Here is a 13868-nt window from a genome sequence, read left to right on the forward strand (position 1 = left end):
ACTCTGTCGCATTAAGGAGCTTGTCAGTGGGATCGTTCTCACCGAGGAGCATACATCAGGGTTTCCCAGCTGGAAATCAGGGCATCTCTTCCCTCCGAGCCAGGGTCTCGCCGGCAAATCTGGTATTGTCGCAAACCTTCAGCTACACTGAGGAAAAGGCTTGACAACGCTGTATTATTGTCTAAGATTACTTTGTTCCTCACTTTAACAGACGGCTTAGTAATGAAAAGTGAGACCAGGCTAATTATTCTATGTCTGAGTAGGAGGATTGCAGGGGAGGGGGAATATTTTCATTCTCAGGTATAAAAAATATATATAAAGAGGATGCTGCTTGAGATAGAGGAGAATGCTTGAAAGTTAAGATGGATATAAAAACTGTATGGTCCAGAATAACATGTCACTTCAATGCAAATCCAAAAAGAAAAAAAAATGGTAGGATGCTTCAGGCTGAATCCAGTATTAACAGTCTCAAATTTCATTATAGTAGAATGACATTAGCATTTTATCTACAAAACAAGCCTAAAAAAGAAAGGCACCCTGTCTGTAGGTTGGGATTCAGCAGCAGAATTTGATTCTTGACTCTTAGCTGTATTAGATTTTTTCACATTAATTCTCCTTTATACTGCCCAAATAGAACTGAAGAAGTAATGCGCAAAGTGGCCTTATGCCACAGTCAAATCCAGTTTTATAAGCAGAACCTGCTAGCAGTTTTAGCAGGTAACTGCTTTTCTGGCATTTGCTCAGAGCAGGTGCAGAAAGAATAGTCAGCTGCAGATCTGCTTTCTACTACGGCTCTTCTAAAGTCTAGGCTTCATGGGGGATGATCCAGTGAGATTTTCTAAAATAGCTAAACACAGCACAGAAAGCTAAACAAAAGCGTATAGTGCAGGTCAACAATTTGGAGAAATTCACATTTCTAGGATTTCTGTCCTCTGAAGTTCATCTTGGGGGTTGATAAGTACTTATTGCACAGGACTTTTTGACATCTCCTCACTACTGAGAGTCTGTTTTGCACTTGAGCCAAGCCTCTTATTCACATACTGCCAAGCATGTAGCACAGGAGTTGACAAGCTGTGCTTACACAGAAGGTAGATAAGAATAAATTAAATTAGATCATTGGCTTCATAGCAGATGGTGGGTTAATCCAGTTTGCGAAGTCGGTTCTGAAAAAAATGCTTATATGTTTGTGAATATTTACTTGAGTATGCTGCAAAATTACAAGAACTGAATTATCTTATCTGAAAGTGTTGGTTTGTTTTATTTAAATGTTGAACAAAATAAGCAATCTGGTCATTTACTTCACAGGTAAAGGCCCGAGCTCTGGTTCTGAACAGATCCCAGCTGGCTTTGATTACAGCAGTAATGTGAAGTAACCAAAAATCTGCCTCTGGATAGAGAAAATCCCTCAGCGTAAAGCCATATTAGCTTTTCATGTCGTTTTTCCTTGAAGGAAAATTATGGGTAGGATAGAAGATACAGGCCTTTAATTTATTTTCTGCAAGAGATCTGTTTTATACCTAATAATTATTTTTTTCCTAAGAGGCATAATAAATTAGCCAAGAGAAACTCTGCACTACCACAAATAGAATCTCCTGTGTTCAGGATAACTAATTTAAAGTTACCTTGAGTGACTCCCCTCTGCAGCTTGTCCAGAGAAGAAACTTGGTTTCGCCATAGGCACGTGGCACCTGCCATTCTCTTTACCGCCACCAAATGTAGTAGCTGGACTAAAATCCTTATCTATCTTGTAAAAACTGTACATCCACTTTTTTGTTACAGTATTATCTGAAACTTTATTTGAATTTAACAGGACTATCTAAAAATGTATTAATGAGCACAGATAATATCTCCAGACATTTTGTAAAGAGGGTCAAATTTTGCCTTTAGATATATTTGTCTGCCTCCAAATCACCCTAATCAGAGCAATGTAGAACTCTGCTTATAGCAGGATGCAACTCATAAGTAACATAGAGCAGAGAAATAATATAATGGTAGAGGGGCAAATATACTGAAGGTTCAAGCAAGCCAAGAAACAATATCTTTTCAGATGAGATTTGCAGTGGGATGGAAGAATCAAGAAAACAGAGGAATCAAGGTGGATGTTCAAGAATGCCAGGTAAAGAAGCGCAGTTGCTAGCAGCAGTGTAAATATTGGCACTCAACTTTTGTATGAGAAATTTGGTTAGGCCCAGATAAGGGGATATGGGTTGATTCGCCTGGTGACTCACTGCAGCCCTTCCTAACTTTAAGCAGGAATTTTGCAGCTGTGAAGCTCACTGAGGCCAAGAAGCTGTTCAGTCTGCCCTTACCCAGTAGTCTGTGGTTTTGCTTGAAACTGGAGAATTCACCAATGATCTTATGGCACCCTGCTAGTAGCTAAGATACTCTAAGTGGTGCAAAATATAAGATATCTGATTGCAAAATTTCTCTGAAATGCCAGGTGGGCAGAGCCTAAGTAGATAGATTTTTGCTTTTTCTGTAATTGCAATGTAGTCATCAAACCACAAGCGCTGTTTTTGTGTTCTGTCAGAAGTTGACCTGTGCCTAATAGTGCATCTTCAGTCGTAATGGTGGGGTTCAGTGCCACTGAGGAGTCAACAGCCAGCCTCAGAACTGCTGTAGGCAAGGTCCAGACCTCTCTTTATAAATATCAGTCTGGAAGACTGAACTTCAAGGAAAAGGCAGATGCCTTCCTCAGAAACCAAATCTCTCTCCTTTTTACCCAGCACAGTTGAATCTTACAAATGTATTTATGTGGTGGTAAAAAACATTGTGGCCTTGTATTCGATTCCAGTCCAGCATCTATGTCATCCTTCCCATGGTGTGTTGAGTTTTTTGTGTACAGGAGGAAGAGCAAAAGCCAGAAATCCACTGGAAAATTAAAAGGGAGACTGACTTGAAAGAGAAGATCTTTTGATATTTTCAGTAAAAGTCAGTACATGCCTACTTACTTGTCTTTACGATCTTCTAAAGAGAGTTGAGAGAGATATAGTTGAAAATTTTAAGTTAAACTCAGTTGGTGAAGTATCTGAATATTTACAATATAATGCATGTACAATACAGGAAAGAGACTTCATCCAAATTCTGTCTACCTTAGGTAAAAGAAAAGTATCACTGAAAACAAATAGGCAAGCTAAGGCTCTGCGTCTACTAAATATACATGTATTACATGTATTATTCCCTGTAGTCTGGAAAAGGTGTCTCTAAGAATTAGTGGCTTTTGGTGCTGTATGTAGTCTGATTATTACTAGAGTAATACCTGGATCTGAAGGTAATTTGTCAAGAGCTACAGTGTGCCTGCACACCGACTTGATAGGTAATGTAATGAAAGTCAGATTTATTTTAGCGTTGCAAGATGACCAGGTTTCTGCAGTGATAGCAGTCAGTTAAATTCAGGTAGAACTTATTTTCATAGCAATGTGCTTTGTTTTCAAGTGCTCCATCTCTGCGTGGTTTAGCAGGAAGCAGGTCTGCCAGTATCACACGCAGTCTCCCACAGCCTGGGAGTCAGGAGTCCAAGGCTGGCAGAGACCAGCATCTCTATAAGGCAGTTGGTGTTTTCAGGGAGGAAACAGACTGTCAAACATACATACAAACAGTTTTGCTAGCTTGCCAAGCTTTGGCATGAACTATAAAAACAACAGCACTTCCTCAGCCTGAAGGGAAGACAAAGCAAGCAAACTAGTCAAATTGGTGCGAATGGATGACAAAATGCATAATGTATGTAATCTGGAAATGACATAGAGTAAGGGAAAATATGCATTACACGTTCAGTGTAAATTTTTTGTGATGTGCCCTCTGTAGCACATGCAAATACTATCTTAAGATAGGTACAGTAACAACAATGAAAATAGCATAAGAAAGTATAGGTTATGTTTTGTGATTGTATGACCACTAAAAACAATTTTATATATGCGGTTATGCTTTGCATCTGCTGTTAATGTCTCATGTATTAATATAATTATTTGCATTAGTATAAATTAAATATGCATTCATTATTTATCGATCCCATTACGCTTTGTTCCTTTTTGTTGTTATTGACTTTTTAAATCATAATAATGCCCAGAAGCTCAGGCCAGGAGCAAATGCTGCATGCTCTGGAGATGTGAAGGCATGCTGATTTCTGTTGTACCTTTTTTACGTAGCAGTAATCTGGCTTGCATTAATAAGCTTGAGGATCAGAGCGTAGGTCTGTGTGATCTGACTGCAAGCCCCCTTTTCAAAGCATTGTCATGGTCCCTGGGCAGTTTCCAGTCAATGAAATACGAAGCAATCGAGGCAAATCTCTGGCTTGAGAGCTCTCCTCTGACACGGGAGTAATCCTCTAGCATCTCTTCTGAGCAGTGGGAATTTACACTTCAGTGATGTCTCCAGAGCCCAGGTCTGATCCTGAAGCCGTGGTCTGAGAATTCAGTAAACTTGCCTCTCTTCTCCTGAAGCCAGTATGAAAATACAAATGTGGCACAGAGTCTATGTAGTGTCACCTCACTAATTCAGTAGAAATGCTGTCATTTGCCTGTGCCTGACTTGGCTCATATCTCTACTGCTGGGTGATCCAGGAGGGCACAGATCTGGAATTAATGCTGGTGGATTGACAGCTTCGCATTCCTGTGGTGGGTTTGGCAAGCCCTTGGCAAGAACCCATTGCAGGCATGGGTCTCTGCTTTACAATTTAGCTGTTAAGCATGCAAGGGAGACGTGAGCAAATGCCCAGAAAACAGATGCAGACTGCAATGTGTAGGTTTCCTGTTCATATCATGATTTTTTCTCAAAGTATATGCAAGTGTAAGAGAAAGCAATACACTTTCTAAATGCAGGGCCCCATGCTAGATCACCCTCATTTTTCCTCTGCGTCCTTGAGGTTCCTATACCATTCAGGAAAAGCAAATATATTGCCTATATTTTTAGGCTTCCGTGGTGGGCAGCTCCTACTCGATGCAAATTGCTGCATGTGGCTAAAGAGACTGTTACTCAGTTTTTGCCCTTTATATGATGTTTTCATCCTGTCTGTGGAGGGGTATCCTCAATCCATATTTTAGTGGGTCATCAGTCCTCCCTGCTGAGTTACTTCAATGCTGAGGCAACCTCTTCCTTCAATAATTTGTCCTCCTCAGTAAGACCTAGGTAATTGGCTAGAAGGACTGCAGTACAATTGTATTATGCTTAAAATAAGATCTTCTGTTGCTGTCTTTCTCCTACCATCCTTCAGTGCCTCAGATCAAAAGCAACCGAAAGGAAAACATAAAAAGTGAATGGCTATGTAGCCAGAATGGAGTAGGTAGCTAAAGATACATTTTATAACTTCAAGAATGGATTAATAATTTTAATAGCTTTCCCAGTGCATAAATAACAACTATTTTCTGTTCTTGTTCATTATAGACCAATTGCATACATTTTAGATACAGAGCCAGGATCTTATCTGCAGTGTAATTCTAGAGTAAATCTATCCAAGGCAGTGTTTTTACTCATGTTTAGACTAATCTAAATGAGAAGATTTGGGAATGCAGTGGGCACAATTTCACTTAGAACTGGGTTGGAAAGGGTTAGAAATTTTACTTCATGCTAGTGTTTTAATCAGACAAACTCTGAGCTCTTTGGCAGTTGAAAGTTGATGGACAACATTGATGTAGCATTAGAGTCTGTCACAGAATATTTAATTCATGCAACTGTTATCCTGTTATTGCAAGTATTTCCATTAATTGCTGTAGAAATTCATCACCCTGAACTGGCTGAGCTCCAAAAGAAAGTGTGGAAGCTAATTAAACATTGAGTTTTAAGGTAAAATAGTAAATTGCTCATTAGAATCAATGGAATTCTGATTTATTCCTGACAGAACTAAATAATATTCACTTTGCAGAAATTGGGTCATAGCATTCTTTTTTAGTCTGACTGATGGTGCCGTAGCTTAGAAATCAATTAACTGGGCTTCATTTTTTTGCAGCAGTACACTTGTTTGGTTTAACCTGGCAACTACAGCCTGTTGAAGGGCAGCTATATGAAAATGGAGTTAGCAAAGGAAACAGAGGAACAGAATCCACGGATACTACTTACTCGCCGATTGGAGGAAAAGTTTCTGATAAAACAGAAAAAAAAGGTATGTATGAATGGGGGGGGGGAAGACAGTTTAGGAACATCTAAACACTACTACAATTCTGATTCTGTATTTGCTGCAGATTTTGAATAAAAGTTGTATCTTCTCTGGTATAATTTTAAAATGGATATCAAAAGTCCCTATCTTGATTACGTTTCCTTTAGGAGAACTCTTACTGAAATTACCAGAGTGAACCAAGCCTTTAGGAAAGTTACGTTCCATACCAAAACAATTGCCTTTCTTCTGTGAGAGAAAGGAGGTTAGAGAGTTTGGGGGGGTTCTTTTTTAAGGCAGGAAAGGGGAGACCCTATCTGCCAAGACCCCATTTATGCAAAAGCTCAATGCTGCGCCTGTGTCTCATAGACCAAAGCCAGTCTTAGGGAAAGTGAACATCTTTGTACTGACAGGCCAGAACACATAGAAGGTTAGAAATCCTAATGACTTTAAAGGCATCCAATCCTTTAAGGCTTAAGCTAAAATACAGCATCCCTGTCAAATCCTGGTTCACCCAGTTGTAGTGACTGAGCTTGCAGGAATCCTCTGAGGTTTCACGTAATGGCTGTGCTGGTCCAAAGGCTCCCTGCAGCCCCGGGACGGTGGGGCTCCCGCCCCACTTTCTCGCTGTGCATCCTCACAGCTTCCTCGTGCCCCTGCAGGGATTGTCCGAGGTGCAAGTGACTCACCTCAGTTTGCTCTGCAGGCAGAAAATGGCTTTGGGGGGAAGGTGGATAGTCTTCTGCCACGTTAGTGAGCTGAGCTGGCCCTTCTGAAGGGGCAGACAGGTGCCAGGGCTGGCTCAGGCCTGCACAGCCAGGAGTGAAGCAGAGAGCAGGGCATCCTGGAGAGACGTGCAGTTTTTTCCTGTCAAATCTTTTCATTTAATATTGCTAGATCAACTACCCTTGTATTAGTTACAAGCTCTGACACATACTTTCCATTGACCACTATGTGATGACTGACGACAATGATATTTTATGACTGTAGGAAGCAGATGGCCCTCCCATTTCTTCTTGTAATACTTAGAAAAAAGAAAAAGTGGATAAATCAAATAGACTAGATCAGAGAAAAGTGAATGGGAGTATAATACAAACACCAGTCATTAGAAGGAAGGTAAAATTGTCCTGAGAGCTCTGCAAAAATATGATATCTGCAGAGTTTTCGACTTCCGTGGCAGAGCAGCTGTCTGGTTTTGTGTATGCCAGGTGAGATCTGACTCCTGATGAGACAAGGTGGAGCGTTATTGTTCCAGTCCCCCCAGAAGGAAGATAACATCCCACAACAGTAGTCTTACAAGTCAATGTGGCAAAACTGCTAAGAGATCATGTTAGATAAATGAGCAATGATATTGTTATTTTCCATTATTTCTTCCCTTAGAATGGACTGATGGTGAATTACATTAAATGTTTTATAGACTTTGGTATTGTTGTCCAGGTACACTGTGGGAAACATCCAACCTATCTCAAATAGTTCTTCTCAACTACATTAAAAAAAATTTTCAATAGGTTACAGATTTAACAAAGGCTCTTCCAAAGCATTAGGCTTCCGAAGGAGGAGGTACAGGAAAAACATCAAAAACATGGTCTTAAAAGTCAGAGATGCTTGAAAACAGAAAAGAGAAGATGTGGGTCAATAGTGACTCGATGTGGTAGATAAAAGACAAATGAATCCGCTTGCCCCGAATAGTCCGAACCTCATGTGAAGCCACAGGATTCACCAAAAACACTGAAGCACAGACCTGTCGCTGAGAGCCCATCAAGCAGTGTCAGAGGCCAGTCTTGAATGTAGTTAGACCGTTGTCCCACCTTGTCCCTGTCCACCTTTAGGGGTAACCTATAGTACAGGGCATGCTAACTGGGAGGATACACTTGGTAAAGCACAAGAAAAAAGTGTGCAAGCTTACTACCTGGCATCGGTACATGGGCTCTGGCTATTTTCTGTTTTTTCTTTTTTTTTTTTTTTTTTGATTTCCTATCCCCCCATCTTTTTTAGTAGATACCAGTAATTTTATTCCCAGTGCTTGCACCAAATCCTCCATGTAGATGCAGTGGGAAGGAGGATTTGGAAACAGGCAGCTCCTTGCCCTTCAGCAGTGTACCACAGAAAGAGCTGATCTTTTGCCTCTAAATTTGAAGCCTCTAGTGCGATTTCACGGGAATAAATAAGTACTGCCAGCTATTGTGACCTCCCAGTTTCCCAACTCTATGTAGCTGCATAGGATGCTTTGCCAGACTTTGAAAGCATATATTTTAACTAATCTTTTAATGAAAATCAAGTTGACAAACCAGCAAGTCAGATTTCTTTAAGAAATCATTTTATAACACACTGACCCGTGGCTATGAGTTAACATTTTAATACGTAGCAATGTCATTAAAAACTCAGACATCCTATTGACGCTGGTGTTTACCCGGGGATTACAAGGAGATTGATTGTTTCAGGATCAGTAATAATCAGCATATGGGTACTTTCTTGTGAAGATAATTGGCACCATGCTGTTCAGAGTTTTACTTTCTTGAAGCCAAAAGAAACCTGTGATTAGGAATCTATCTTAGACTTTTAGACTTACAAAGAAAGTGTACTTGGAAAGAGTAGGAAAGATGTAATACCAGCTGGTGAGATCGGGAGCTATATCAGGAATAGAAGGTCGATAATTAAATGATGCTTTTTCATAGGGATGATGCTGTTACAAGAAAGATGTTCTGAGAACAAGTGCAGGACTTGTATTGTATTGTAATTTGAAATGCTTATTTCACGGTATCTTTCAAGAGAAGAGCAAGAAGGCATAAGAGGATAGTCTGTGAATAGTGCATCTTCAGATGGCTTGTTTGTACAGCCAAATACCTGTGTAGTTCAGTTAAGCATAGCTGAAGTATTTTTCTATAAAGAAGGAACAATAGCTCAGTGAATATGAAGATGTGCACTTCAGACATGGCTCTTACAGTAGCCATTTCATGCTGTATGATTATCTGAAAAAATAACGTGAAAGGGAGGGATGCTGCAACTACATTCTCTCTGGGCAATATATATATATATATATTTTTATGCTACCGTTGTCAATAGCAACATGCACGTCTTTCATATATAATGAGATAAAACTAAATCTAAATGCATGTGATTTTTTTAAAGAGAACATGAAGAACATGAAATCATTACCAGAACAAAGGCATTTTCAGCCAAATGTGGAAAAACTTCTGAGATATGTTGTTTTGAGCCTAGCAAAGCTAGCACATTAATTAAGCAAAATTGGATGGCATCAATTAGTTAAAATACTCTTTCTCCAAGGATGCCTGTGCCCTAACTAAAGATGTGGTGCTTTTTATTTTCAACAAAGAACTGGGCCTTTTCACTCTGAGAAACTGAAAAACAGTTACTCTATTTTTAAAGGACCTTGAACACGGACCAATAATGCCATTAACTTCAGAAATGATACTGTATCCTTGACTTTCTACCTAGTGCTCTGCCATTTTGTAATTGAATCTCATTAATTACTGTGTGTCAATAACACCAAAAAGTTCCTCAGTGTTTTATTTAACCCAAGGTAATTGCTTGCAAAGAATCACTAAGATTTAATATCTCTGGAGTACTGAAAATACGGGGAAAAAATCTAAATTTACATCGGCCAAGTAGGATCTAGTATGTGGGCTGGGACGGGAGAAGGTGCCCCTTTTGTGCCCAACTGCATTAGAAGCTTAAATATATTTTCAAAACTGAATATTCAAGGTTGGGGGCGTTTCCACAAAAAATTGAAAAAGCACTGTTAAAGCAGCAGTTTTAAAATAAGTTAACTCATGAACGAAGTAACGTGTGTTTTTTGGAGTTCTAGAAAATAACTTTTGTGCTCTAAGAACAGATGTTTTTACATGGCAAGGTGTTGAAAGTCACTTCTAGTTTTTGCTGTAGCTTTGTTTCTGGTGACACAAAACAGCCATAAAGCTGGAAGATCCAATAGCCTGAGAATTGCTCCTGCCCTGTAAATTAAGTATCTATTCATTAAGAATGCTAAGTACCTCCTACGCTAGTTAAAGCCTACATAAAAGCCCACCAAGGATCTTAATGCTAATAATGTTTAGGAGAAAGCTGGCCATAGCTTTGCTACTGCCATTTTCATTTCCAATGGAAATTTACACTATTTCAGGTAGATTATGTTGTATTATATATTTATTTGCGTTATTGTAAAAAGTGAGATTCCAGTCATTTTTGATTGCTCCTCTTTATTCGTCATCCTGATGTTCGAATGAAATGAAGCATAAATGGCTAAGGCTGCTGATTTCATTTTTCTGCTCTTGGGTCCTTCTTGGATGTAGCACCTTATCTTGCTTTTTTGTAGTTGAGAACACGAGTTTTGCAAATTTTATGATGGAGTTACCTCAGATGTTAGCAAGACTGAGTCCATGACTTGCAGCTTGTCAGGATGCTGATCGCTGGCAGGCTTTAAAATACAGAAAGATGGTGATACCAGCCAGCAAAGCAAGCCAGCTCCCATTTAGTTTGGCAATGGCTTCTTTACACATTCCATTTCCCTTTCTATTTCAGCTCTCTCATACCCTTGTGTAAAGTTACATACTGTAGATGTCTGCAAATTTATTGTTAGGCATTGTGAAGTTATGCCAATTTTTGCTATAGATTTAATGCCTGTCCCTGTCCTTATGCCCTTGTATATCCTTTTATGCAGGAAGACCAAGCAAAAACAGATGTTCTTTATTTCTCTAGGACTAGAATATCTCTGCCATAATAATATCATTAGCAACAGTGGTTAATAGAAATCCAGGCTTGGACATAGTCTCCAACTTACCAGATTTGATGCATTTTCTGCCTTCACCGGCATCCATTTTTGTAGCTGATGCGGTAGCCCTTCGGCGGTAGTCTGGATGATGTGCCCGAGGAAGCTGCCCCATGCCCGGTCTGTGCGTTCACACTTGCGTGGTTGTGCTTGCACAGCCTGATGGTCACATGAAAAGACCGTGGTTACCTCAGTGTCAGTGGGACCTTGCTCTAATCAGGAACATGCTCAAAGATGTCCAGGGCAAAAATGCTTTGTGGTGTGTATTGTTGTAAATATCGTGGGTAAGTTTGTTTATATTTTTCAATTAATTGAACAAAAAATACAGTGGATTCAGCGAAATGCCCCCAGTTTAGGGGTTGGTTTCAGTATATTCCAATATATCTGAGGGCCTGACCTATTATTTTCACCCACTATGAATATGACAATTGATTGTTTTCTTTGTTTCTGGAAAATCAGTGTTTCAGAAGGGACGGGCCATAGACACAGGAGAAGTTGAGATTGGAGCCCAAGTCATGCAGACCATCCCACCCGGTTTATTCTGGCGCTTTCAGATTACTATACATCACCCCATGTACCTGAAATTTAACATTTCCCTGGCGAAGGATTCTCTGCTGGGAATTTATGGCAGAAGAAACATTCCACCTACTCATACTCAGGTAATTGGTAATAAAGTAATTCTATCATGTTTTATGTTTTCAAACAGCAAAGAGCAAAGTGGATGCTAGTGTTCACACTGCACTTTCAAAGCACAGAGGATGAGAGGAAGGAACTGGATGTAACCACAAAAAGCAGGCTGTTCATCCCTTTCTTTTACTGAGGTCTGGCTATACCCTCGAGCTGTGCTATTTCAGACGGAGGGACAGGATGGTACTAGAAAGGTCGGCAATTCTGGCCACACCATAGGAGTGTGGGGGAGGCTGGATGGGTGCCACTGCGTAACCGAGTGGCACAAGCACCTTCTGTGGGGGCAGTGGGCTGGTGTGCCAGATCATTTGAAAATGCTTTAGTCTTTTAAGTATTTCATCTCCATCAAAACAAACAGATTACATCATTAGTGTAAAGATCTAATAGAAAAAAAAGAGCTGTTTCTAATTCTGATTTCTAATATGGAAGTAACTTCTGAGTGTTTACTACGAGGGATTTTGCAGGAGAAAACAAAGCAATAAGCTAAGCAATAAGAATATGCAGTATTGCTAGTCATGCTGAATCATTTTTTAGACAAAATATTTGGCACATTAAACTATCATTTATGTGGATAATTAAGAGATTTATCAGTTTTATTATAGCAGGATCGTACAGTATGTAATAAATTTTCAGAAATACATGGAATCATGGAAAGATTGATTGGAAGAGACCTCTGGAGGTAATCAAGTACAACCTCAAAAATGATTCACTAGAGCTTTCATCTCAGAAATGTTAAATGCTCATAGCTGTCACTGGCTTTAACTGAAGCTGTGTCTTCAGTTGAGCTGAAGTTGAACTTTTCTGAAAATCAGGCTGGAGAATGCCTAGAAAAAACTAGAGAAATATATCCATCGCTTAAACAGGGATTGATAGAAAGATTTACATCTTCTCACATACTTTGAGGTTAATTGGCCTTAAAGCTGTCGGTATCCACTCTATTAAGTATTACTTATTTCAGTGTCACAAAGTAGATGCTTATTTACATTAATAAAATTAAATATAAAGAAAAAAGTATATGCAGGTGTTGATATGTGGTATTTAACTGACAAACATTTAAAAATTTGGTATAGAACGATAGGCTATTTAATCTATATTTAGTGTTTGAGATTAATCACAGTGTAACCTAGGCACTACAGCTTCAAAATTTTGGAATTGTTCCCATTGAAGAGATGTAGTTTTTGAAGTAAGTCTGCTGAATTTAATGGAGCAGGTCTGAATTTACCCAGCTGTAGCAGAGAGCAAATTTTGATGCCAGATTTCTGACCTGCTATAGGTCTTTTTTATATGGAATGAAGGACTGAAGCTAAATGGACCAGGTTATGCAACTTCTGTTCACATTGGTGAATACTTATTCAATCGGGCAGCTCCTCTGAAGATTTCAATGGTTTAGCCCTCTTTGACTGAAGCAGTGCAGAGTACATTCTATAAAAATTTGCCAGGTGGTTAATTTTTACTCATCATTATTTCAGTTTGATTTTGTAAAACTGATGGATGGAAAACAGTTAATTAAACAAGAACCAAGAAACTCAGAGGAGCCTCAGCAAGCTCCCAGGAATCTGATCTTAACTTCACTGCAAGAAACAGGTTTCATTGAATATATGGATCAAGGAGCTTGGCACATGGCATTTTACAATGATGGAAAGAAAGTGGAGCAAGTGTTTGTACTAACTACAGCGATTGGTAAGGACAATTACGATAAAATTGTTGCTCTGATTTTTATGTTGGGAAACTGCATTTGAAAAGATATCATTGACCTTGATTCCAGCTTCTCTTAAATATGCTCTTAAGTAAGTTTTATTTCAGCTTTAGTATATTTAACCTCAGTGGAGTAGCTTCATGGTTATGCCAGTATTAGACAAATAACAGCATTTCTGTATTAAAGATGTATATTATCAAGAACTGTGACATTTTCATGTGCTTTAAGATTATTACATGCTAGCTTAAGTATCTGAGTAATTTCTGGTGATATCTTGCTCAAAGTAAAAGAGAATATGTATGTCCTCTCTTTTTATATAGGAATCATAAATCCAGACTTCAGGTTCTTATTCCCATTATGTTAATCATTTAGAAAATCTAAAAGGCAGCTTTTGTGGGCTTGGTTGTGGTGGTGGTTGTTTGATGGAGAGTTGCTGTTATTTTATATGGTTATTTCATTGCACCATTTTGTTTGGAACACAAAAGGCAAATATAGGAGACACTGTCCCAGTGGCATCTTAAATCGCCATTGCTTTTTTAATAAATTAAGGTGGACAAATGTTTGCAACTTTAGTTGTTGTTAGTGAGCACTGCTCACACATAGAGTTTGTTTGGAAT

General features: G+C 39.1%; 1 protein-coding gene across 4 annotated transcripts in view; it reads left to right on the forward strand.

Annotated features, from left to right (window-relative positions):
• The window catches only part of TENM1 (teneurin transmembrane protein 1), a 748569-nt gene that overhangs the window by 601761 nt on the left and 132940 nt on the right, over positions 1–13868 (forward strand). For all 4 annotated transcript variants that reach the window (XM_064518178.1, XM_064518175.1, XM_064518176.1 and 1 more), the window contains 3 exons: positions 5942–6094; positions 11328–11527; positions 13025–13235. In XM_064518178.1, coding sequence (XP_064374248.1) covers positions 5942–6094; positions 11328–11527; positions 13025–13235 — 564 coding nt within the window. The remainder of the gene's footprint in view (positions 1–5941; positions 6095–11327; positions 11528–13024; positions 13236–13868) is intronic.

The sequence above is a fragment of the Dromaius novaehollandiae genome, chromosome 11 (genome assembly GCF_036370855.1).
Source record: "Dromaius novaehollandiae isolate bDroNov1 chromosome 11, bDroNov1.hap1, whole genome shotgun sequence".
In the NCBI taxonomy this organism is placed as follows: domain Eukaryota; kingdom Metazoa; phylum Chordata; class Aves; order Casuariiformes; family Dromaiidae; genus Dromaius; species Dromaius novaehollandiae.